Source organism: Triplophysa dalaica, chromosome 23, assembly GCF_015846415.1.
Source record: "Triplophysa dalaica isolate WHDGS20190420 chromosome 23, ASM1584641v1, whole genome shotgun sequence".
Taxonomy (NCBI): Eukaryota; Metazoa; Chordata; class Actinopteri; order Cypriniformes; family Nemacheilidae; genus Triplophysa; species Triplophysa dalaica.
The window spans coordinates 9,456,115-9,482,793 of NC_079564.1; the positions used below are offsets into that span (position 1 = coordinate 9,456,115).

At 37.6% G+C, this 26,679-nt stretch overlaps 1 protein-coding gene across 4 annotated transcripts in view; it reads right to left on the bottom strand.

Annotated features, from left to right (window-relative positions):
- Positions 1-18,303: 18,303 nt before the first annotated feature.
- The window catches only part of fam49bb (family with sequence similarity 49 member Bb), a 45,706-nt gene continuing 37,330 nt past the window's right edge, over positions 18,304-26,679 (bottom strand). For all 4 annotated transcript variants that reach the window (XM_056737900.1, XM_056737902.1, XM_056737899.1 and 1 more), the window contains 7 exons: positions 25,121-25,260; positions 21,668-21,745; positions 20,263-20,379; positions 20,102-20,181; positions 19,827-19,953; positions 19,598-19,668; positions 18,304-19,146 (listed from right to left, as the gene is read on the bottom strand). In XM_056737900.1, coding sequence (XP_056593878.1) covers positions 19,083-19,146; positions 19,598-19,668; positions 19,827-19,953; positions 20,102-20,181; positions 20,263-20,379; positions 21,668-21,745; positions 25,121-25,260 — 677 coding nt within the window. In that variant the 3' untranslated portion in view covers positions 18,304-19,082. The remainder of the gene's footprint in view (positions 19,147-19,597; positions 19,669-19,826; positions 19,954-20,101; positions 20,182-20,262; positions 20,380-21,667; positions 21,746-25,120; positions 25,261-26,679) is intronic.

Genomic DNA, 26,679 nt, shown 5'->3' on the forward strand with positions numbered 1-26,679 from the left:
TCACTTCCGGTTTTTCATTGTTTCACTTTCCCGTGCATCAATTTAATTAATGTGTTTGTTTATTTATTCTGTATTTGTTTATTTATTGCAGAATTCCTCTGCGTGTCTTTAAATGTACAACATTTCCTTGCGATAACTGTGCCGAAATTATCCGAACAACTGGCTCGTAGGAAACCTGTAATTATTTTCTAAAACTATTTTCCTGTTGTCAATAATGTGCAGCTGTTTCATAAATCAGTGCAAATATAACAAATATGTGGTTTTACTGTAAATTATGGGGTGTGTTATATTCAGATCACTCACATTGCTGGACTGATCTGAGGAATGAGAGGCCTCTTCATTTCTTTCTGCGGCTGAGGAGGCGTGTTTGAATTTTCTCACCGTAGATCAAAAGGCTGATAAAAATGTGAATAATGGCCCTGGTTGTGTATCTGACAAGGTGCCTACAGCTCATAACATAAATCATGAAAATAAATAGTTCAGATTTAATAAACAGTGCTTTAAGGAGCAAATGCACCATTCACTTACTATTTGGTCAAAATGTGGATTATGTACAGTAGGGCTGCTTCGAAAATGTCTGAAATAAAGGCAGGGATGAGGTACGATCAGATGTTTTGAGTGACGATCATCTATAGAAGTCACTTTTTGTAATTCTAATATGGGTTATATTAAGTCCTTATGAAGTGTGTGACGTGCACCGCAGGTGGATTTTATTTTCAGGGACAAAGACCTGTGCACAAACCTTGTGAAATGAGAGATGGAGATAAATGTGTTGGTTTGGAATCAGTAGCAAACCAGGACAATGGCGAAGGGATTCCACGAAAGCAGACCACTGGATCATCCATCACTGTAATGCACACACATACATGCACACACATATATATTCCTCACAAAGACATTGCCGGTAATCATACTGCATCTTGCAGACCACTTCAATCCACACATATGTGACACTGGCATGCAGACTCAGGTCAAATAACTTAACAGAGATTAGAATGTAGGCAGGCTGTTTTTTATAACGTGTAAAATAGTTTGTAATGTAAAAATATCTCAATACCTCTTTTCAACTGGACGACTTAGAACACACACACATTCAGTTCAAAACTTAATCTCAGCATTGAGACACTAGGGGCGATAAAGCATCAGTTTGAATATAGACTAAGAATGTGGTTATATAATATATCACAATTTTGTTTTCATTGTACACAATATTAAACACATTGTATATAGCCTACTGTATATTTACTGTGTTTTTTATGTTAAAGGACCATTGTGTAATTTTTGCAGCATCTAGTGGTGAGACTGCGAGAATTGCCACGAACAGCTCACTCCACCCCTCCCTTTCGAAGCATTACGTGACTAAGAGAGGAATAAGATGTCGTCACGTTTTCAAAAAGCTTATTCTAAGGTAAAAAAACATAATGCTTCGTTAAGTAAGACTTTTATACATTTTACTTTTATACATATTTTATATATATATGTATATATATATTGCATATCTGTATATAGATCCCCCAAAAAACTACACACTGGACTTTTACGAAAAACTTTCTTTGATTCCAAATTTATACAAACATTTTGTGTTAACTCTTACATAGAAATAAAACCTATCAACTTCCTGAACAGACTATTATTACTTATTATTACCTGTCTATAGCATTGAGTTAATATTCAGATAAAATAAAGTCATAAGAGTCACATAAACCATCAGATAAAATCACTGAAAATCACTTTCAAGTCACTTTTCTTGCATATAGAAGCCATCGGAAGGTCGATTGTTTCCTAGCAACAGTGCCAATATAGGAGCTCACGGCTGACCAGTCAGATTTTGTTTACTGGTTCCTCCTCTGACAAGTGTTTGGGTGCTGAGAACAGAAAATAGGCCATGCCTAGTGACGTGAGAGAAACAGGGCGAGATGGGGGCTTGGGGGGCAGATAAGATGTTGAAAGACAGCACGGAAAGTGAAAGTAAGACGGAAAGTGGAGTTAGATGCCGCAAGGGTGTTGCGTGTGAAATAATGAAGCAGTGAGAACAGGGAGTGTAAATGTGTGGTAAAGACAGGCAGTTTGTTCACTGGGTTATCTTGTTTCTGTCTGTTTCTCAGATTAGACTTTAATCCTCCAGACATCGGCATTACGCAATGCACCCATATTTGGTCATGATCACATGCCAATTGTTTTTGTTTTGTGTGATGTTTATGAATTGCATGAGGTTTGTTTTTAACGGGGTGGATTAAGTGCCTGAGAAAGCTGAGCGTTGTTATAAGAGAAATATGATTTTACAGTATGAAATATTTCACATTCCTTATTATTTCATATATTATTTTGTTTATCTTAATCTAGGCTGTTAGAAAACATGGTCAACAATTTACCAAAATTGTCACTATGATACCCTTTCAAAAGGTCGTAATAAAGTAGGACCATAGAGGTAAAGATATGTATACTTTGGTACTAATATATGCACTCTTCAGGTTCAAAATTATACGTTTTGAAAGGGTACACTACTAAAATAAAGGTTCTTAAAAGGTTCTTTCTAGCGATGCCTTAGAACAGCCCTCCCAAAGTCCGGACTCCGCTCCAGATTCGGACCGGGAGGGAATTCGTTCTGGACCCGCCAAGTTTTTATGATTTAGCTCGTTTTTCTCTTGGTCTAGTAGAGCGACCGGCAGAAAACCGAAGCACATTCAACCAACCGAACAAAATGGCGTTTTCTAAACTCTGTCACTGTTTCAGACTTTAGTTTGTTGCCCAGACAGACATTTGTGCTGCATAATTCACTAAAAGTTACATTGAAGTACTATTTCATAATCAGAAAAGATGTAAATGAGAACGCCTTTTGGCATTTTGTTGTATAAAAATGCAGTAACAGATAAGATAGTAAACGCAAGTACGACTAGATTACGCCATGATTATGATGATTAGCATATTAAGAGTTGATTTGCAAAAAACATCTTTAATAATGTTCAAGAACAACGTTTTTATTTAGCATACAAATTAATATTAATGAAACTGCAGTTGGGTTCTTTTGATTAAGTAATTATATAAAATATAAAATAAAAACATGAGTTTATTTTCCAAAGAACTCTTCATATAGAGTTGATTTGTTTTTTAGATGTATTTAAAGTTGTTCTAAATTTTTATTAAAAGCATGTTTTGTAATAATAATTGTACCGCACCTATGACAAGAATTCAGATTTGGACCTTTTAATATAAACTTTGAGAACCCCTGCCGTAGAAGAACCATTTTTGGTTCCACAAAGAACCATTCTGTCATTCTGTTGTTCTTTAAAGATCAATCTCTTTCTTAACTTTTTATAATCTGAAGAACCTTTTGTGAAACAGAAAGGTTCTTTGGATATTAATGGTTCTTTATAGATTTAGACAAAAAATGGCATCACGAAGCACCATCATTTTTAAGAGTGTTATAATTGCAATATTTTATAATAAAAAACTACAGCCCATTAGCCACAACTTTTTGACCACAGAAACCTAATCAAATCAATTACTTTCGTAGATGTATTACACATTTTGAAATGTGGGACACTCATGGCAAGCAGGTCCCCCAAAAATGTCATCTTGAGTTGTGCCAGCTCAGGTCATTTTATATTCAGATCATTGGCTGGTATCCTCTTATACATTTTTCATTGTCGGGATAAACGCTTCTGTTCTTTTGTGTGGGAAAACCTATTGTGGTGCTCTTTGGTTTCTAGCTTTCCTAGGTTTTAATCTTTCAATGTGCTCATCTCTCTCCTTCACTAACTTTCTTCATGGCTCCGACTTCTATATGAACATCAATGCTTCAGCTTTTTATATCATGACAGCTTTCCTCTTTACCTCTCTCTCTCTTCCCTTTGCACACATGTGTAGTTCTCACACATTGATAAATGGCTGTTATTCCAGGAATGAGGCTCTAAGTGTATAGACTCTTAAATCTGTAGCGAAGAGGGAGGCCCTGTTTCCTGACCCTTCTGAGAACGCCTTTCAAACTCTACTCGAGCCCTCAGCGCCTGCGGATCACCGAGAGGGGAAAAGGGTTAGCGGAGGCATGATCTTATCTCTGCCGTCATAAAGCTTTCACACCAATTAAGTGGGAGAGAACCGTTTCCTTGTCACTCTCTCTCCCTGTTGCTTCTGCCGCGAGTTGCTGCCTGCTTTCAAAAGAGCTTTTAAGGATGTGGGGAATAAATCCTGAGGGATAGTGAGTGTAAATGTGCGCTGTCACGGTAAAGGGAAATACTGCATAGGTCTGAACGATCCATATGTGCTTACAGTAAAGTGTGCATCATGCAGCATAAAATGCAATGCAGGTGACATACAACATGTTAACATGGAAGGCATTACATTAATAAGTATCTTCTATAATAAATGAATGCACTTTCAATGTTTATTCATAAATTTAATGATTCATTGATTTCAGCCCTTTTGGGGCCAGATTCATTCTAATGAATTATGTATATGTTGCAAAGTCACAATAGCTTTTAGGAGACACATTGTGCTGTCCTGGGCCTTTCATGAATCATAGCAGCAGAACATTTATCACCAAAATCATCCATAATGCCCGATAATAAGCCCGATAACGAGTTGAAATAAAAGGACTATTAAGACCAGAAATCTATTCACACCGTGGCGATAACTCGGGAACCTTGGAAACCACTGACTCAGGTAAATAATCCACCTTCAAAGGGAACAGAGCGGTGTTGTTTCTATGTGACCCGGCAGATAAAGTTTAAAAGCTGAAGAGATCCTTCAATGACTGATTTCAAAGAGCCAAAGACATGCTTGAGATTTCAGGTTTTGTACACGGAGAGCACTTGGGTTTAATGCATTTGGACTTATAAATCTGTATTAGCTATGTACCTAATGAGAGATAATGACTGAGACATCTTTATGCAAAACAGGTAGAAAGCGAATTATGAGTTTATACAATGGCAGGACAAAAACAAATTGTCTATACATATAAGATAAGGAGTTGAAATATAAGAAACAATACACAATGCCAAAACATGAACTCAGTAATAGCCCCACAGTCTTTTACTGCCCCACAGTCTTACTGTAGGATATAGTATAATTTTTCTCTCCAAGAGCCATCATTATTTAAAAGCTTACATCTGTGATGTCACTCTGAGAGGAAGTCATTTTTTCACCAATATGCTATTTCAAATTCAATGAGGCTGTTCTAGTGACTGAGGTTCACAGGTATCAACATTTTTTCTGTTCCACAAAACAACAACATACAGGTTTGAAACAATGAACATCTTTTTAATTTTGGGGTGAACTGTCCCTTTAGCACTTACAAGAAAAAGAAGGTTGAGGAATTAATAAAACAGCTGTTATATATGAATGGCTGTTTTCCAAAACGCTATAAATCCATTTTAATAGTTTCCATAAAAATGTTTTTTTTACCGAGATCCATACATTTTGTTGATATTCAATTTATCCTGTTAAAAATGGTCTGTTGGCTCAGTCTGAACATGTTAAACAATGATTGTTAAATGAAACAACAATATCGTCGATTATAAATTAAAAAAATGTTTAAGAATTTTCAAAACGCTACAAATCCATGCTTTTTTTCAAAAAAATGTTGGTTTATTTCTTTTTAAAAGCAAACAAACAAGAGAACTTGAAACATACGACATCAGGGACTCATACTATAAATGAACATAAATCAAATAAATGCAAATGCATGAAATAAATAACAGCCAAGTAAAATAAATAGTAACAAACTAAACAGTAAAATAAAATAAATATTTTCAATTTCATGTTTCAATATTTTCCACCACATATCACAAACAATTTAGAAATAATACATACAAATACCACTAAAGAGCGAATTCTGATTGGTCGAGAGGACATATCGCAATTAGGCTAAAAACAGGTTCGGGACTCATAGCATTTTGGAAAGAAACTGCATCTTGCAGAACATTTTAAACAAGGAAATAGAGCGATTTGGCATGAAACATTGATGGAGCAGTGAATACGTTTAGTACACAGCCAAATGGCATTAAAAACTCTTTTTTTTAATTTGGTGTTTAATGCGTTTTAGAAAAGAGCTCTTCATATCTACTTTGTTACATTATGTAAATATGTTTACTATGTGAAGTATAAGTACAATTTGTCCATTTGTCTTTATGTGTACACAGAAAGCTTCAATTTCGCTCTACAGCCGTACAATGACAATAATTCTATTCTTAATAAATCATACAGTATGTAACATGATGTCAATCACAGCCATTAGCCAGTTATGGTACAACACTGAAAATGTAAATGATGTTGTAATAAATATAGGCTAACACAGCACTCTGACTGACATTGAATGGAGGGTGTGTACACAAATGTTTTCAAAAAGAGTGTGTAGTCTATATTAAAATAGGTATTATGTTTTTTAACGCATCCCTTTGTCCATCTGCATCTACCTGTTTATATCGCCTCAATCCATTTACCTTTCTTTCACAGTTGGCTCAGAAAACTTGCTCGGTCACTTCTGTTGTTAAATAAACTGTAAACTACACAATGTCCAAATAAACTCTCTCTAAAACGAAATAACCTTTAACTCTCTTAACATAATATTGTCAGTCTGATTCCACAATGTTGTTTGTAGTGTAAACACAATCTTTCTTGCCTGAGCTTTATCACTTTCAGGATCACATTAACGTTCTTTTGTTATCAATACAAACTCGCGTGCCCTAGTTTCACTATCACTCCATTCAAGTTTCCGGCTTTACAAACGACACATCAACAGCGGCACTAATCTAGACTCTTTGCTGTTTAAAGACATGTAGGTGAGAGTTTACGGTAGGACGAATGGAGCGCTATAAGAGGGCTTATGACAGCTGAGTGCTTGCGATTGTGTGATGTGAGATGAATAATGACTGTTGACACCAGGAGCTGTGGAGACAAGACACATCCGTCAGATAAAACTTTGATGTCCAAGAGTTTACATTTTACAATAATTGAACATCACAACAAATAGACAACAACACACTCATGGTGTTTTGCATGTACATCCAGTATGACGGTTAAGGTCAAGGATCGTTGGCAGCGTGTGTTGGACATAAACAATGTGCACGCACATGTTATGTAATGCAAAACAACAACAAAGACATTCATTCACAAAGGCATTTTTCAGGATGACTGCGTTTATAGGAGCAGTATTGTGTGCGTGAGAGTTTGTGTGCAGGCTTGGTGCGTTCACAGCATGGTCTTCACACCTGTTTTCACGGTATTGACATGATCTCATCCGTGCTATCATCAATCATATGAGGCGGCAGAATGATATGATTGGTACCGTAAACAGTTTAGAGACACACATGATAAATATTCTTTGTCAACTTTTGTATCCATACCAGAGCCAGAATTGTGCTTTTTGTTTTTTGACAACAAGGTAGAAGTTTGTTTTGAAATCGGTCGTGGAGGCATAAAGTGTACAAAATATGAAATAAAGCACACCTGGCTGTTTGTTTACTTGAGATCAGAACTGATTGAGAACATGGTGTTATAACTTTTTTCATAACAGCAACACACAAAAACGGACGGTTCTTATTATGCAGGTTTACTAAAAAGCTTTCACTGATTCATCACAGATTATTTATTTTTGATATTTCGTATTATGAAGGTTTCTATTTAAAAGTTATATCAGTCATTATAAACCAAACATGCTAAACATGCTGAAAAGTTCAGTTAAAAATGAAAATGATCTCCTTGCTTATTCACCGTCATGTCATTTCAAACCTGTATGACCTTGTTTCTTCTGCAGAACACAAAAGAAGATATAAAGAGTTTGGTTCCCAATTTAAAAATGTTCAAAAATCATTTTTTTATTGTGCATTTCAATGAATATCAATCATACTGCAGTTGATTTAAGCTATAATAAAAAAAACATTCCTAACTAAATCAATAAAACACAACAAAAACATGATTACAGAAAATACAAATTATTAAACGGAGTTAACTCATTTTTTGGAACCAAACTTTCTATGTTTTGATGAATGTTTTTAACCAAACAACATTTTCCCCCATTGATTCCCATTGTTTGGACACCATACCACAGAAAAATTTCTCAACATTTCTTTTTTGGGGTCATATACTGGTTTTGAATGACATGAGGGTGAATACATGATGACAGAATTTCAATTTTTGGATGAAATATCCCTTTAATAAAGAGCACTCTATAGGAGACTCTCATTGGGAGCTGCAAGCATTTTTATTAACAGAGTATTAAATAAACAGACACAGAGAGAAGGCACATGTAAAACTTTTTGAACGGTTGGCGGTTCGAATTGTGCGGGATTTTGAGGCTTCTGTGCAGGTCTATATAGTGGTGAGTCAGCTTCACTCCTGTGTCACCAGCATTCCAGAATATTCCATTTGGATTTGACCCAGGAGTCAGAGGAGATTCAATAGATTTTCCATCACGGCATTAACTTTGAAAGGAGTGACATTCTCAGCAGATATTGACTTTGAGCTTTGCTGTACAAATACATGCGTGACTCTTCTGTCCTCCAAAGCCCATGATCCTTCGTGCTGAAAGGGACACTAAAGTCACACCAAATCTCTCCAGAGAGAAATACAAAGGGACACTGAGGTCAAAGCCCCCGTCTCCGGCGCAGGGATACAGCGATAAGGCTCGGAAGTTTCAGACGAAATCGAGCGGTTACGACGGAGCTTGGCCTACGACATCACCGGCAGCGATGAATAAAACATGCGATGAGCATGTCAACTCAGCGTTGACTGCATTATTCATGCTCGCTGCTTTTGTGTGTGTGATGCAGGGATAAGGTGTGGCTGAGATGATGTTGTGGCAGAGATAACAGTCTTGCTTTAAAAGGTTTCTTCCTTGTTGCTTTCGCCCTCTTTCTCACATGCTGTTTACTGTGTCTCTTTCTGTTTGACTTACTTTTTAATATGTGTCTGTCACATTTTTGCATATTCCACAAACATGTCAAGAGAGGAATATTCTCTCCAGCAACAAATAACAACAAATGCTCAAAACCAAACACCAGAAATTTCAGGTGCCAACAAAAAAAAAGTTTAGACGTGATACAATAATACAATTCCATGAGAGGCCATTTAAATCTCACACTTCTTTTAACTTCCACAATCTTTTAAAAATGTGATGCTCATCCCTCAAATATATTATACTTACATATACTTATGTGCTATTATGCTGCTGTCCTTCTGAAACCTCTATTTTCCTAATTTTTTGTCAAAAAAATCATTATTATGAGTCACCCTTTGTGTTTGTCACTGGGGTTCGCAAATATCTGACAAATAAAAAGTATTAAACAGTGCTTGTCAACTTTGAGAGCAGTATTTAAACATTTAAAAAGTGTATGTGTTATTTTATAAAAGTTGTTATTTCCCCAAAAACAGCTAATTTGGACATCTGAGGTATCATAAGGACGGACAGCTACAATGTATAAATCATTCTAGCTATACATTCTAAATATTAGACAACAAGTGACATACTAAATTTGGATGCAAATATCACATTAGCATGTTAACAAACACACAATCCATCATATACGTCACACATGGGCACACGTAATTAAACTGTACATATATGATGAGGTCGAGTAAGGACAAGTGACAGCTGACACTATTTTGTAAATGATCAAATGTCGGTGCTGATTTCACAATATCGTGTGCAATATGTTTGTGTTGTTTGGGTGTGCTACTGTGTTGAGACTGTGAGTGTATGATTGTGTGTCTGTGTGCCTATGTATGCGCTGAATCAGTGTTTTCCTTATGCGGGAGGGTCATAGTAAGCAGCTCTACTCCCTATGGACTAAAAAGAAAGACAGAAAGACAGAGAGAGAGAGAGAGAGAGAGAGAGAGAGAGAGAGAGAGAGTGAGAGATAGAGAGAGAGAGAATAAAGTTGATGCGACTACACCACCTACAGGCCTATACTTTATATCTGTGTATATTTAAAATATGTATGGGGGTGTGCATGCAAGTGTAAATTATCTCACAAAAACCTGGAACCCATCTTTAATGAAAGAGTTTCAATTTCAGACAGAAATCAAAAACACTTCTTTCAACTTCACTACACAATCCGATTGGTCAATTGCCGCATTTTCTGTTGAAATATTATAATGAGTGCTAAACTGTATAATTTACCATTGCCCCAGACAAGCAATGTTCTACATAGGTGGGCTAGTTTTATATCGCTCATATTATTCCACAGTCCCTTCTTCATATGCAAAAGTTTAAACTCAATCAAAATAAGATCAATGTTTTATAGCCATCTATAGACCTTTACATCGGATGTGCACGCGCCTGCAAACTTCCAGTTTGTGTTTGGCTGGTGTCTTATAATACAAATATTCATATTTTATTTAAATGATGTTAAAATTCAATTGTATTATTATTTTACTGTACCAAAATTGTATTTAGTAAATGATTTGTAGAATTTTGTGGTGTGTTCACTTTGTTGAAAGGGTCCTGTAGTTTGTTCGCACATTGACATCTAGCGGTTGAGCTTGGTATCGCCTAAGTCTAAATTAAAAATATCAGAGAGACAAGTTTAGCCAAGCAACGGTTCTTCTCGGTTTCTTTTGATTATTATCAGAAATAATCTACAGGCACTCTATTTCTGAGTAATTATAGTTTTTGTTTTATTTATTTGTATTAATATTTTAAATTAGATTTCAAATTTAGAGCTTTAGTTTTTGTGTTAATTTTAGTTGAAATTATAGCAATTTTGATATGCTTTTGTCATTTTATAATTTATTGGTTTATTTTTAATGTTGCTATATAAGATTAAGGAATTTTTATTTTATTCTTATTTTATTTTTTGTAACTCAATTCAGTTGATTTTTGAGGCAACATTTAAATTTTTCCTTAAGTAAAGTTTTTCCAATAATTTGTAGGTCAATATTTGATTTGATTTCAATGAACAGGAACGTTCTTCAAGTTTTAATTTTAGTAAACTAAAATAATGTGTTCAGAGATCAGTTGGGGGTCACAAAAGTGTGCATGCGCAGTAAAGTTTGTTTATGTTTTTAAGATGAAACCCTCTACAACCATTCATAAGCCGGATAAAGTGCAGACAGTCGATCATTATCACCCCCTTTGGGGTGATACAAGATCCTTCCACTTTTCGGGGGTCCAAATAACTCTTTTGGGGTTTATTAATGGTCGATTGACTGTACTTTACACATAACAAACAGTGGCCACAGATTTTTTGACATTTAAGACACACATTTACAAAAAGCATGAATGTTATTGTAGAGATAACAAAATACCCCAAGCAGCATCTGCAAGCAACAGATGGTAGAGCTTTTCTCAGAACTATCTGCACTCTTCTTTGTCAAATTTCTTCAGTTATGTCACAACAATGTTTTTTTTCTTACTGGTCACAAAGTTGTTTTAGTGAATGCGATGTCAGTTACTCTCAAGTTCACAGATCTCGCAAATGGTAAACACATGTGTAGTTTATCATATTAACTATGTGGCAGAAAACTGTCAGGCCATAATGATTTCTTGGTTAGTTTAAGTACTGTATATATTTATGGACATATAGTGTTTTTCACCTATATGTTTATAGAACACTTTGATACTGCAACCAAAAAAAACAATACAATATTAAAAACATTAATGTCCACAAAATACACAAAAGGGCCTTTAAAACTAAAAAAAAAACATAACAAGTCTGTGTATATATACAGAGTTATGTTTAGAGTTTATCAATGACAACTTCCTTCACTGCTTAGTAGGAACACGTTTTGGAAATGCAGAAACATCCGAGTTTGATTGCATGACGGTTCATGAATGGCCATTGCAATACAGTATTTCAAGATCTACTGCAAACAAAGAAGCATAATGTGGAAGTGTGCTATCATATAGGGTTGAATTTCACAATTCTTTGTGTTTAATAATGCAAAACGATTAAACGATGCTTGCGCTTCACTTTTTTAATCGGCTTCCCTCGCTTTTTTTGAATGATACAGTTCCTTTTCACACTTCCCCCTGCGGTCTAACATCCTCTTTTCTGACAGAAACTGTTAACTTACAGGACACAGAGCAAGAAGTCAGACGACCACCAAACAGGAAGATTCATCCACAACCCAGACCCTCTCAGGCTAGAGAGCCGGCTTTTCTCTGATTTCACACATCCTTCATTGCTTACACTGGCCCATTCATGAAATCGGATGTGACTTAGATCCAAGATGGCCGCCCCGGTACCACAGGACATGGTTTGCACAGTCATCAGGGGTCTCCCATAGATTAATAGGCCACTGACAGACGAGTAACTGCCGCTGGCCTCTTCTGAACGGCAGTGTGAAGAAATACTCAGATGAAACTGTTTGCACTAAAAAACTTCAATGAACAAGAAATTGATGCTTTATTGTTGTTAGCAGTAAAGTTAGCATGTACTAGCTTATAAAAAAATTGTGTTCTTAAAGGGGTAGCTCACCCAAAAAATAAAAAAATTCATAATCTTACAGCAATTCGTAACTATTTGACGAGGTGGCTAATTTACATTCGTACAAAGTCATTTGTATATTTTCGAAAATTTGCTTTCACGTCAGTAATGTTAGGTTTAGGGCTAAAACGTTTTTGTATGATTCTCAACTTACAAATTGGCCATCTTGTAAAATAGGCACGAATTCACATGAGATCAGGCTCTTTCAATCCATGAAGATATTTCTTATGTGGGACCAAAAGGAAGGGAAACTCTGGAGACTGTTGCGCTTCTCCATGCACCATTACAATGAACGGGGACTGAAGTTTTCACGCTCTTAAAATTTTTGCATCTGAAAAGTATTCAAAAGCAATATTATATAGCAACATGAAGCATATGTGATATTTAAAGCCAAAACAAATAGCTTACAATGACATTTTATCCAAAGCAACTTACAAATAACGGAAGCATTAGATTTTGTCAAAAAGTGAGGTAGCAAACATTTTCAAAATTAAAGTCCTTAATCACAGAAAATCCTTACATCATGGCACATTTGTAAAATGTGAGTACAAGAAACAAATATTCATATTTGGGTTATTTGGGTTCACTATCCCTTTAACTTTACCTCTTACATTACTGCAGTAGAGACGCAGAGTCCCTTACCAACTCATCTATGACTTTATGTATCGTGGGTGTGATAAGTGCCCACGTCAAAGCTCCCATATTTTTCCCTCCCGACAAAAGTGGGCCTCATCAAGGTAAGATTACAGGCCGGGAACGAAGCGTAAACTGGATGGGAGTGGAAGCAAATGTAAAGATGATAGACCTTCTCTGGGTCAAGGATGAGAGACATCCCTGACCCACGAAAGGGAGGAAGACGGTTTAGCTTTCCTGTCTCATCTAAATCATCGTGGCACGCAAGAACACACACCCCTGTTGGTGAGCATTTGGGGCGTTTGCATGCGTGTCAACACCTGGTGTGAAGAAAGCAATGCAAGGTCAAGCAGGGTTGAACTGAGACTGCTCGAGTCGGGCCTGGTTTGCTAAGATCACTCATCCAAGGATGATCTCAGAACGGAAATGCTCTTTGAAGTCTTTGAGGAAAACTCATATTTGAGCATGATGGACGATGGGAAAGACCTCGGTTTGATCGTTCGTTTCCCGAAGAAAGAGGAGAAGTTATCTGCCGCACAGGCAGACACTAATATAAGATGTCAAGTTTGAGATTGACTATCTATTGCCATTAAACGTATCGCTTGGTTTATGAATGTCTCAATTACATTGGAGCTTGGGTTATTCATATCTAGCCACTGACCTTTAGCGGAGAATGTAAAATAATGAGTAAAAAAATAAAGAGTAAAAGAGTTTAACATTGTGATTTCGTCAAGACAAAAGGAATGTTATTAGAGGCTTTATATCAGATGTTTGCCCACATGCACGATGTCGTTCTTAACTTTATGACGTTTTTTCGTCAGCAGAACACAAAAGAAGATCTTTCAAGAATGCTGGTTAACAAACGACAGTATTCGATAAATATCTCCAAAAATCTCTTTTGTGCTTCACAAATGACAGTCCTACAGGTACTAAACAACACGAAGATTAATTTTTCTGGTTTTGTTTAATATACGATCGAATATAGATAAAATCACACCGCATCGCTCAAAGCAACACAAACCTTGGACGAACGTTCCTACAGTGTATCTGAAATACATGGTCAAAACATCCCCCGTTATCTGCTGTATGCAAACCACAGTTATTTCATTCCTTACTGGTACTGTACAAAGCCGTTAGATGATGTGACATAATTGATTAACTGTTGCGGGTTACTTTCACCGATTAAGAAAACGTATGAGAGGAAGTGGGACGCCAAGTGTGGGAGGGCTGAGGGGGTTTCAGGAGATAGCCGTTGTCATTCTAAGAAGAGTACACCCTGGAGAGGTGGGGTTGCAATGTGTAAGGACATTGTGGTTGAGCGTCAAGGTTCCCTCTCACAGTCAAACCCCTAAACTATCTCTCTTTCTGTCTCTGCTCAAAAGCAGAATTCTCCCGAAATGAATTTCACTGAAACGAGGGGCCGTTTAACCTCTTTATTGGTTATGTGGGTTGTTTGAGTTCCTGTGAAATGTAGTAATCCACAGTCTCATACAGTTTTCTATTAGTTCATTGTGTCGTCCGTTGAGGTGGGATTCAGCAGTTTGAAAATAAGTGGTGCTGTGTAGAGGTGTGACTGAATGTTTGACGTACAGGCTCTTTTGCGTGAACAGCTCCAACGTTCTCCACCGCATCAAAGTCTACAAAGCAAATCGTCTAATGCCTCTCATGTGCATCGCCCTATTCCTGTGATTTATCATTCAGAAAAGCACAAAAATCATATAGGCCTACAAGTTTTGTGGGAGAATAAATGAATTGAATGAATTTTTATTTCCGGGTGTACCATCCCTTTAGGAATCTGGAATCTAGATACAGAGAGCGAAAGAGAGCCTGCAGTTGTTGAGGTGTAAATTGTGTGCTGACAGGGCCGACACTTTGAGAGAGGCCCCACATTCAACCACATCCTCTATGGCATTCGCTGTCTACTACAACAGAGACCTTGTCAAGTCTTAGTCACGTCACTGGTTGACTTAAACATGCTTGAATATCCGACTGAGGTGACACACAGACAGGAGCTCTGTCACATGGTCTAGTGAGACGTCTTGTTGTGGAGTGCCTTCATTGGCACCTGCATTTTGAAGATGTGTTCACACCGACCGCCATCAAACAGATTCACTTTCTGCACTCACATTGGTTGTAGTAACATGAAACCAAAAATCCCTTAAAGGATATTGTAGGATAAAAGATAGTATTTTATAGCATCGAAAATGTTGCCATTGCATTACCCACTATTATTACACGACGCACTGGATACTTGATCTTTATTGGCCAATCGTGACATTCCAAGCTAAGGACCGCACATAATGTTCATCCGGGGTACTGCAAGTCAATTTGACGGATGGAGTTTAATACCACACATATATATCAATATTCATAACAACATACAGTATCTCATAGACGTGACCCCTCACATTTTTGTGAATAATTTCTTATGGCTTTTTCATGTGAATTACACTTTTCTGCAATGTAAAGTAGTGAGTGCACAGCTTGTAAAACAGTGTACATTTGCTGTCCCCTCAAAATAACTCAACACACAGCCAATTATGTCTAAACCTCGGACAACAAAAGAAAGTACTTCCCTAAGTGAAAATGTCCAAATTGGGCCCAAGTAGCCATTTTCCCTCCCTGGTGTCATGTGATTCTTCATTGTTACAAGGTGTAAATGCTAAATTTGGTGTTGTCGCTCTCACTCTCTCATACTGATCATTGGAAGTTCAACATGGCACCTCATGGCAAAGAACTCTCTGAGGATCTGAATAAATGAATTGTTGCTCAACATTAAGATGGTCTAGTCTATAAGAAGATTGCAAGGACAATGAAACTGAGCTGCAGCACGGTGGCCAAGACCATACAGCGGTTTAACAGGACAGGTCAGAACAGGCCTCGCCATGGTAATAGACGTATGAGTGCTGCCAGCGTTCCTGCAGAGGTTGAAGGGGTGGGGGGTCAGCCTGTCAGTGCTCAGACCATACGCTGCACACTGCATCAAATTGGTCTGCATGGCTGTCGTCACAGAAGGAAGCCTCTTCTGAAGATGATGCACAAGAAAGCCCACAAACAGTTTGCTGAAGACAAGCACACTAAGGACATGGATTCCCGGAGCCATGTCATGTGGTCTGATGAGACCAAGATAAACTTATTTGGTTCAGATGGTTTCAAGCATGTGTCTGCAACTAGGTGAGGAGTACTGCCGGCACTGGGGAGCTACAGTTCATTGAGGGAAGAATGAATGCCAACATGTACTGTGACATACTGAAGCAGAGCATGATCCCCTCCCTTCAGAGACTGTGCCGCAGGGCAGTATCCCAACGTGATAACGACCCCAAACACACCTCCAAGACGACCACTGCCTTGCTAAAAACGCAGAGGGTAAAGGTGAAGACCAAAACCCTATTGAGCATCGGTGGGGCATCTTCAAACGGAAGGTGGAGTTGCGCAAGGTCTCTAACATCCACCATTTCCGTGATGTCAACAAATGACATTTTTGTTACAAGCATGATGTTATCATTTGTCAATTGTTCCAGAACAATCTTAGTGTCAGGAGCGCACATGTGTTGCAGCTACAAGCAACACCTAGATGTTTTAAATGAAGTATATGACATCTACAATCCATGTGGACACAAATCAATATGGTGGACAATGTGGTGTCAATCAGCTTTTAAAGGCTAAGATTAATAAAAATGTCTATGTCAAATGAATTCGTGCCAAATAAATGTGCGACTTGAGCAACAAGACCTTCCTCTTTACAATGTCTTTTAATAAATGCAAAAGTTGTGAGAGTTGGCAAGTAACAGTCTTGTGGTTTACCATTTTCTTGTGTCATGAGATAGAGTGTGCTGGTTTGTGAATTCTCAGGAAACGTATAGTAACAGTTTCTCCTTCCCTCCCACTGACCAAGTGACACCACAACGATGTGTGACAAAAAACTGAATCAATGAATTCAAAAAGAGGTAAATTATATTCTATATTTAATATGTGTTATTTCTTTTATGTCATTACTAAATTTAAGAAAGTAGAAAAAACGTACCTGAGATCACGTTGATATACAGTAACTAAAAAATGGTTCGTATATCTGCTGAAGATATGGACACGTCTCTTCACAAATATTTACATTTAGCAAACGCTTTTATCCAAAGCGACTTACATTGCATTATCCTATACATTTATACTTGGGTTTTTGCAATCCCTGGGATCGAACCCACAACCTTGCTCTTACCGCTGAGCCACAGGAAATGTCAAAAGAAATATTATTTGAATTTCCAGTGCTATTTTGGACGTATAAACAGCAACAATGTTTTCTCTCTCAATCCTAACAAAGCTATTCAAGTGAATAATGAATCTGAAAGGAATGTGATAATCTGATCTAAATAATGCGCTGAACACGTTTATTCATTAAGTTAAATAATGCAGCACTGATCTCACACTCGCACTTAGTTTGTGTTTAATTCATTTTAATCTCTCCTAATTGCCAACAAATAAACACTTTTAATAGAAACCAATTTTGTTAGCGGTTTTGACCAAAACACATCATTCCAAAGCAACATTTCAAAAATGAAAGAACAAAAGTAGTACCTCACAACTTTTTAGCGATTTAGTCAAAGTCGAACATTACAGCTATTATATAACAGACCAACGACCATAACACACTGCATTCATTTTATATATTTATAAAAAGTAAAACTTGTTTATATTAGGTTTTGATTTCAGACAAAAGGTGTCCATTATACACCAAGATCATGTTGAAATGCCAATTCAACAATAATTTAAAATGCACCATTGATGGGAATTCCACAGTTATCAACCCATCAGTGAATTAATCAAACATCATAATATATGAATGACTAATACCAAATTTAGATGCTTTTCTTTAGCACATTTTAGTGCTGCCGATCACTGACCCTCCCATTACATGACCTGCTTCCCTAAACACTCTCCTCATCTGCACTACAGGTCCTAAATCCAGCAGAGCTGCATGGATACAGGACACACCCTAAAACTCTCTCTCTCTCTCTCTCTCTCTTCCTCCTTCTCCACAACCCCAAGAGCTCCAATGGCAGCAGAATGCAGACAGACCTGCAGTGCCTCACCCAAAGCTGCTTCTCTCTCTCCTCCTCTTCTGACCTTGATTCGCGTCCTTATTTACTGCAGAATTGCTGCCCGTGACCACACCCTGCCCTCTCTAGGAGTTTGATTCATCCTAGATTGCACGTTAAAACCATCTGTAACACCGAATTAAAAACGCAGCAAAGGATTTTAAAAACTGAAAGCATTTTATTTCCTCTTAAAATCACGTCGTCATCACATACTGTATGACACTCAACAAATTTCAATCTATCACAGTTTTTGAAAGCTAAACAGAATTGTAACACCTATCAAGGAAAACAAAACAAACGCACAAATCAAAACCTAGAAAAAATATAAAATTTGAAACCATCTATCACTTAATCTCGATTTGTAATCTCCAAGTACCATTTCGGCTTTAAAACATAAACATGTTATCTCTTATACAGCACTGACAACATTCATTTCTTTGAGTTTTCTTTTAAATAGAAGAATCATTTTGCCATGCAGTGAATGTAACATTAAATATTAATTCAAACAAAAATAATATATATTTCTCTTTTTTTTATATACTGTTCTTATCCAGATCATACAGACAATATTTAGATATATATTTATATTCAAGTCAAAACACTCACCCTCCCTTTATCGGGACATGGTCTAAATTAATACAATAACCACAAATATAACCTAACAATGCTTTCATAGCTGCCATCAGTAGCATGGCTGAATTTCAGAAATGTTAAAAAACAAGGATTTCAGCAAAGAACATTTTGGCACAGAAAACCACACATCAAGCCAGTAGCATTTCCATTGTAAAAACAAAAAAAGAGTAGAGAATCTTTTGTCTGATTTTAATATAAAAACATTCTGTGCATCGCTCGAGTCCAGGAGAGAAAGAGTGTGTGTGTGTGCATCTCCTGAGCATTAACTTGAGGCCAGTGGTACGTGTCCCAGAGTTTGTTGCTACTGCAGCATGCTTTTTATTGTCTTAGTGGTCGATTCATCATTAAGATGTTTTGTTGTGTACCTGCACAAACAAACCATCAAATGTTAATTATTTGGCCTGCTGTATTGTGTCGCAAGTCAAGCTGTTGCCAAACAAGTGTTTGTTGCCAACTCCGATCTCCTGTGGCTCACTGTTTAGCAGCGGTATAATGGGGCACTTTTTAGGAATGAAGCATAAACAGGATTGAACATTAACACTTGCTAAATGAGAGGAAATATTGGCTTTGGCATGTAAATTAAACTCTTCAGGTGATGGATAACTTTATTAGGGAACATGGTAGGGGGTTTGCACAAACTAAAAGAATCAACACATGCAATTTCACTACCTTTAATCTGACTACCTTGACAATATTGGAAATGGTTTATAAATACATTTGGTAAATAGCTTTAATCAAAAAGAATAAAGCCAGTTTAAGCTGACATTTTTCGATTCAACACTTAAAAAAATGTTTTCGCCTTGTTTAATACAGTACCTGAGAGCATTCAGAAGACCTTCCACGCTGTTTGGCGGCTGATCTCTAAGCACTTTAATGCAGCCTTTCATCTGTTCGGGGAAAAAGCAGCCGTGGTTACTATAGTGAGTACTTAACCTCATGAGTCAACGCACTGTGAGACCACTGTGTGTTTTCTGAGCACTGCGATAATAAGTATGTGACCGGTGGAAGTGAGAAGACTGCGAGGAGAGCGGATGGTTTCACTCACGTCTATTTTGGAGGATTTGGCGAAAGCACCAACTGGATGGACGTAGTCGTAGAGGATGATGACCCCGACCATGACACGCAGACAGAAGGACACGGTCTCCTCGCTGCTGAAACGACTTCGATACTCGCTGAATTCAAATGATAAAATCAGTTAATATTATGTGATAAAGATTAAATACAGTACTTAATTATAATGATACTTAATTATATTGCTAACATTAATAATAAAAAAAAGAACAAAATCTGTGTCTTCAATAAGAAAAAAGGCAGACTCACGGGGTTTCCAGCATAACTTTGCACACACTTGCCATAGTGCTTAATACATCTGTGGTGTTTGCAATGGGCAAATTCTTATTCTGTGTGCAAAGAAAGATGTTAGATTACCTGTCGTCTAACTGTAGAGATTCGTTTAGAAATAATAAACTATTTTTGTTTACCTCAGATACAAACTTTGTCGTTCCATCACTTAATGTCTTCAGCATGGGCGTGGCATCAGCGTAAAATAGAGATATCCGATTGGCTAATTCGTTGTTAACCTCATTTTCTCCCTCTGCCTACACGGAGAGATGAATAAAAAAAATTAAGTGGAAAAGACGTTGAAAAGTCAAAAGTGTGGTTAGGTGATGGCGGGTATGCTTTTGAGAGGCCTTTTCTCTACAAACTAATTTCTCAGGTAAAAAGAAGTCTAAACTCTGATGAAACATTAATGCACTGCATATTAAAAAATTTAAATGGATGTTTCTCAGCCTTTCTGGTCAGATGGGTAGGGAATATGTGTCAGACAAATTTGGGGCTTGCCACAGAAACCAAAACATAAGCAAACTTCTATGGCATTAGGTCTCTGAGGCGTCAATAAGGATGCTGCTAGTTTATTTGATTGAGATTAATTCTGGGCAGAGGAACGATTAATTGGTCAAATACGGGAAAAGTGAAAAAGAATTAAAATGCCCCTATACACAAAACACACTCTATTGAATATTTAAACACTATTAAGCCTGTTTACATCTACGCACAGCAGCAGCCCCATTTCGCAGAATTTTATTCAAACTGACAAAACTATCAAAACAACTTATTTGTTTTATTCATCTTAACGTAAACTTCATACACCTGCACATATTGCTGTGCCAAGACTAAAAATAAATTCATACATTAAACAATGGCCTATACTCGGGCCGATGGCAGATGTGAAAGGCGCCAGCCGGAGTGATTTATTTAGCTGTTATACAGCAGCGGGGCCCAGGGGAGCTACTGTGGGGCTACTGAGTTCAGTCTGAGAGAATATAAGGGGAAAACCAGCACCACTTCACTAAGCATGGTATCTGGGCCGCACGGTGTCCCTCAGGGGCATGTGCAAGGCCCGCTCTTAGATCAGATATTTAGTCCTAGGAGGGCAGGATTTCTCACGGGAGAACATGCACGAAGCTGACCACAGATCAGGTGCCACACTATATTGGTGCACCTCAATGCGCTTTAGTGGGTAACAGTGAAAACTCAGTCACTCTCCCAGTGGGAGACTATTTTCTGTTTGGGTCCACAGTAGTCCCCCGAGGGATGGTGTGTGCATGTGGATACGTGCTCTAGTATGTGTGTGTGAGAAAGAGAAGTGTGCCGGTTGAGTGAAACGAGCTTAAATAAAATTCACAGAACCCCTTTAAAAGGGTCTTTGCTTTAAAAGGATAAAACAGGTGGGCAAGAAAGGAAGCAGATGAGAAGAGCTATGCGGTGAGGGAAATGTGGCCAACAGAAGAGTAAATATAAACAGGGGAAAGTAAAAGAAAAGGAGAACAGAATGAAAATTCAACCGTAAGAAATCATAGGAATAGAGAGATTGAGAAAACTTACAGGAACGTTATTGATCCTCATGCGACTCAGGGTTCTCCTGTAATAACTGAAGTCATTCTGAATGGCAGGATTTGTCATCTAAAAAAGAACGAACAAACAATTTAGTCAGTATATGTATAGACATTTTTTTTACGTATTATCAAGAAAATGACCCGTCTGTGCAAAAGTCGCCACTATTATACAAGGGGGTTGCCACCTGAGTGGTCTTCTGTCATGTTGCCATGTGGTTGCTAGGGTGTCCTGGGTAGTGCCTTAAAGAGACAGTCCACCCAAAAAAAATGTCATCATTCATTAACTCTCATGTACGACTCTCTATTCTGTGGAACACAAAAATATATATTTTGAGAAATGTCTTGAGTGGTTTTGTGTTCATACAATGGAAATCAATGGGGGTCACCATTGTTTAGTCACTAACGTACTTTGAAATGTCTACATTTGTGTTTTACTGAAGAAAGAAATTCATACAGGTTTGCAACTTTTTTGGTAAACTACAAAACTAGAACAAAGAAAACACTCTAATATTAAAGACCTGCTTTTTGCACATTTCATTGTCCAAAAGGTGAAAATCACAAGCGACATCTAGAGAATTAATACAAAACAATCTACAGTAACGTTCCTACCTGTATTGTTGAAAACACCACAAGTATGAACAATTCTAACATTGAAACTTGAGCAGGTCTGAGCAAGCATCATTGGTCAAAAATAATGCTTGTGTTTTAAAAGGATCAACTCTCCGGGCAGTATGTTTTTAGCTTGGTTTTAGTGACATGATAGAAGCATTAAATGCACAGTGGACTCTCAAAGAAGAAGACTTTATGGGATTAGCAAAAGCTGTACTTAAAAACAAGCAGTTTCTTTGAATAACCACAACAATCTGTCAGACCTTAGACAGTCTGGGTGATCTCTGTTACTAAAAGCGGTATTCTTCAAAACTGAACCCTACACCAGTCAATCTTAGAGCACTTCTTATGACAGATGGATGAAAAGGCTTATATATAGTGACAAGACGAGATCTAAGGTCGGGTGAAAAATGACCCCTTTAGGATTTCCAGGAGCAAAGGTCAATTTTAATGATGCCAAATTACCAGCTCAGTGACTTTGAGACAGAGACCCTGACAGACATAAGCTTATTAAAGCGACTGCAATGCAGAAAATGAAAACCTATAAACTAATGCTTTGTGAAAACAGGCCGCAAACAAAATCAACAAGACACCTCAAAATGACATGCGTGTCTACATTGCGTCTGAGAGCTGGTGTGGAGTCTATTTACCCTCGGCGGCCCAGACAGTCAGTCGTGTCCCTGCCGTGTACGGCTCTACAGCATTAGCGCCGAAGTAGGTCACTAGGCCAAGCTGAGATGAGGGCATGGCTAGATGGAGGTTGGCATGCCACCTTACACCCCCTACCTACCCGCATTTAGCAGTGCCATCTCTTAATTGGGACATCTCTGTTTCTTTCCTTAGGCGACAGGGTTTATGCGAACGTGCCGAATGTTTACAGTAGCGCAAAGTGGAGAGCTAGTGTTAGCCTGGAGACAGCTGAGAAAACAAACAACTAGACGAAACATTACTTTATATTTTTGGACACATAACCTGGGACAAATAAGGAGGTCGTGTGTCTAGCCACTGAAGATTGTGTGTCTGAGGTTATGACATGTGTGTCAAATATACAACTACAGAACGTAGAAGAACACAATATAGCACAGTGTGATGATGCATTTTTATTTGTTTCTTATCTTTTTAAGAAATCATTTGTGATTATTGTTCGAAATATGTGACTCTTTCTTCTGTGGAACACAAAATAAGATGTTTTGAGAAATGTCTCAGCCGTTTTGAACAATGGAAGACAATGGTGCCAATGTTGTTTGGATACCAGCATTCTTCAAAATATCTTCTTTTGTGTTCTGCAGAAGAAATTCATTGAGGTTTGGAATGATATGAGGATGAATAAATCTCTTGGTTTTGCATTATGACTCTGATACAAATAAACAGTGGGTGTTAAAGATAAGGATGATGGCGGGTGATGGATAAAAAGCTATTTGTTAGTGATCTTAAATGTTAAAAAAGGTTGGGCACAAACCTGGGCCGGCGATATCGGACTTGGACGATGGCACAGTAATTATTTTCTCATTAGCTGGTCTCTAATCACAATTAGCATGTCATTAGTGAGAAGATGAAGCGTGTGACGGCATTGCATCCTCCTCAGGCTCATCCATCTCCAGCAACGTTTATAAAAAGCACTCCATATTAAAATGTTGGTGATTTACAAGATGAGCACGCCATTTCATTTCTCTAGAGAACATTAAACTAATGAATCATATGTAGTCACAGACGACTGAAATCTGTCCTGCCTGCATTATTCAAATTCACTATCACCCCAGATCTTTGCTTAGTCATTCATTTGGAATCACCGTCTATAGCAGCAAATCTAGTCTAAGGGACACTTTTGGAAAATAGTGATATTGTTGATTAAGTGGTTTAGCTTTCATGAACAACATCAGGTAATTTCCTATCCATGTTCTCCTTATAAGACTTATTTAATTACTGCAGCTTTCACCAACAGCAACCTTCTCACTTTCATCCACATAATGTGCATGTAAATGACTGTATAAACATTTAAATAAAGAATTTCATATGCAAATGTGCCCAACAACTGCCAGAAAAGGAAAAAAGCTGACGAAATGAAAAATTAAGATCTGAATGATTTATTTTGTAATGCATAATGTATTTTAAGTCATGTGTGATGACTGAAAAAAACGTCCCACGGCTGCAGAGACAGATTTGAATTTGTATTTAACAGCTGCGTAATTTTTTGTTTTTAATATAATCAACATTTCTAGATGTATTGTGGCCATTCCAGTCCAGTGCCTGTTGAATTTTAACCACATCAAGCCTCAGGAGTGACACAAAGTCATCCAACAGCAATGTGAAAGACTGACGGAATGATAAGATTTGATCAAAATATAACCTTTGAACTTTTCCTAAACACATGTACAAAAATTCCTGTTCTATAGATCAAAGGTAAATATGAACTTGTTTCCTTTGCAGTATTTGAGGCCTGAAACAGGTTTCATTTCTGCATACAAATCCATAAAAACAACATTTCTATTTGAAATTCGGTAGATTGTTAGTAGTTGACAGAACTAAAAAAAATGATAATTTTACCTTAACACTATAAATTGTAAATTCAGAAAAACTGAAAATACTTTTAAATAGTCTATGTGGCTGTAAGCCTATTTGCATTTGTATTAATTCGACCCATAGGTCTTAATAGGCGTAAATGTACTATTAGCATACAAGTGTCTCAAATAACACAAAAAAACTGAGATTTACATGCAGACCGTTGAAGTATATCAGCTCCCTAGAGGAAAAACATATTGTGTTATACCTAACCTTATTATCTAAAGGCATTTGCTGTATATTCAGATTTATAATCTGGAGGGAAGGTCCTCACCTTGAGCTCATCGAAGCGCAGCGTGAAGTGCAGTATCTCAGCAAACTGTTTGGCGAGGGCCTGCTCTCTTTCCAGGTGCTGCATGGGGTCACTGTACTTCTCGCTGGTGAGCGCTCTTAACAAACTGTGTAGCGCTGCTTCTGTGGACACACACATTAAGGGAGATTTAGGGTCAATAGGTTTTCTTGGACTGCCACTGTAAAGGTTCAACATCGACTTTGTTTTGAAAAGCTGCACCGAGAATTTGGAGAAAACATATGTTGGTAACTGGACAACAGCGGTACACATTGACTTGGATTGGTAATAGAAGTGAATGGGTACTGCTGTTGTTCGGTTAGCAACATTCTTTAAAATTCTTTTGTGTTCTGCAGAAGAAATAAAGTCATACAGGTTTGAAATTGGATGGATGAGTAAATCATGACAGCACTGTCACTTTAAACATATGAAACACTGTCACCACCTAATAAACAAATAAATAAACACTAAAACTTCTGATACAAATGAAACATGTCAAAAAACAAGCATGATTTGTAAAAATAATGAAGCTGTTTTAACCCAGAAATCCGGTTCTCATTCTCTCCATTGACCTATTGATGCAATGCAGTATGAGGCAGCGTGTTCAAGCAATTACATTATATAAGTCAGAGTCTGCCAGACAGCCATAAATGAGTTTACGGTTGAGTTCGGTATGATCTCAGCCCGACTGCACCGACCCAACATCCAACTCGTTTTCAATCCCAGTCTCAATTACGGCCCTTTAAATATACACATAAACAAAACCAAACAGAGTGATTCTGTGCTTCACTGTTGTTAGTTCTGAGAAATTGCTCAAGAAAATCATACAGCATAAAGCGACAGAGGAACGGAAAGTAAAAGCAACGGTCGGGCGGGTTTAAATTCATCTATAGACTACGCTTGATAAACAAGTGACTATTCAGGCTGAGTCCATATAATCTTTGGGTTTCTCTGCTTTATTTTCATTGGCTCGATGGAATGCCGCACCAATCAATGCAGTCAGAACGGTAGACACAGTGGAGCTTTGTCAATCAACCCAGAAATTCCCATTTGGCCTTGAAAAAGCAAGACGACCATGTAAAATTTTACATAACCAAACTTACAGTGTGAGAGAGAGAGTGAGAGAGAGAGAGAGAGAGAGAGAGAGAGAGAGGATTTCAGTGGCCGGTGACTCAAGTGGCAACAGCACGTAGAGTAAATTGAGTAGATTTGCTGTGCGGTAATGACCTCCATCTGCTTTAGTCAGCTTGGTAAAACTCTGGAGCTGATTAGAAATGGCCATGCATGCACACAATTCTCCATCCATTCAAAACAGAGCTGCTTTTTAACGGTGCAGGCCAAGTATTGAGCGAGTGAGGAAGACGGCAGTGGGAAGGACAGGTCTGGCGAGGGAGCGTGTGTCACATCTGATTAGATCATGAGAAAACAGGAGGAAAGAAGATACGTAAGCAACATTAGAATGATGGAGATCCAAAGAGAACTGACAGAAGCTTATAAGAAATAAAGAGATCAAGGAACCAGGTTACTTTGAATCTGACACAACA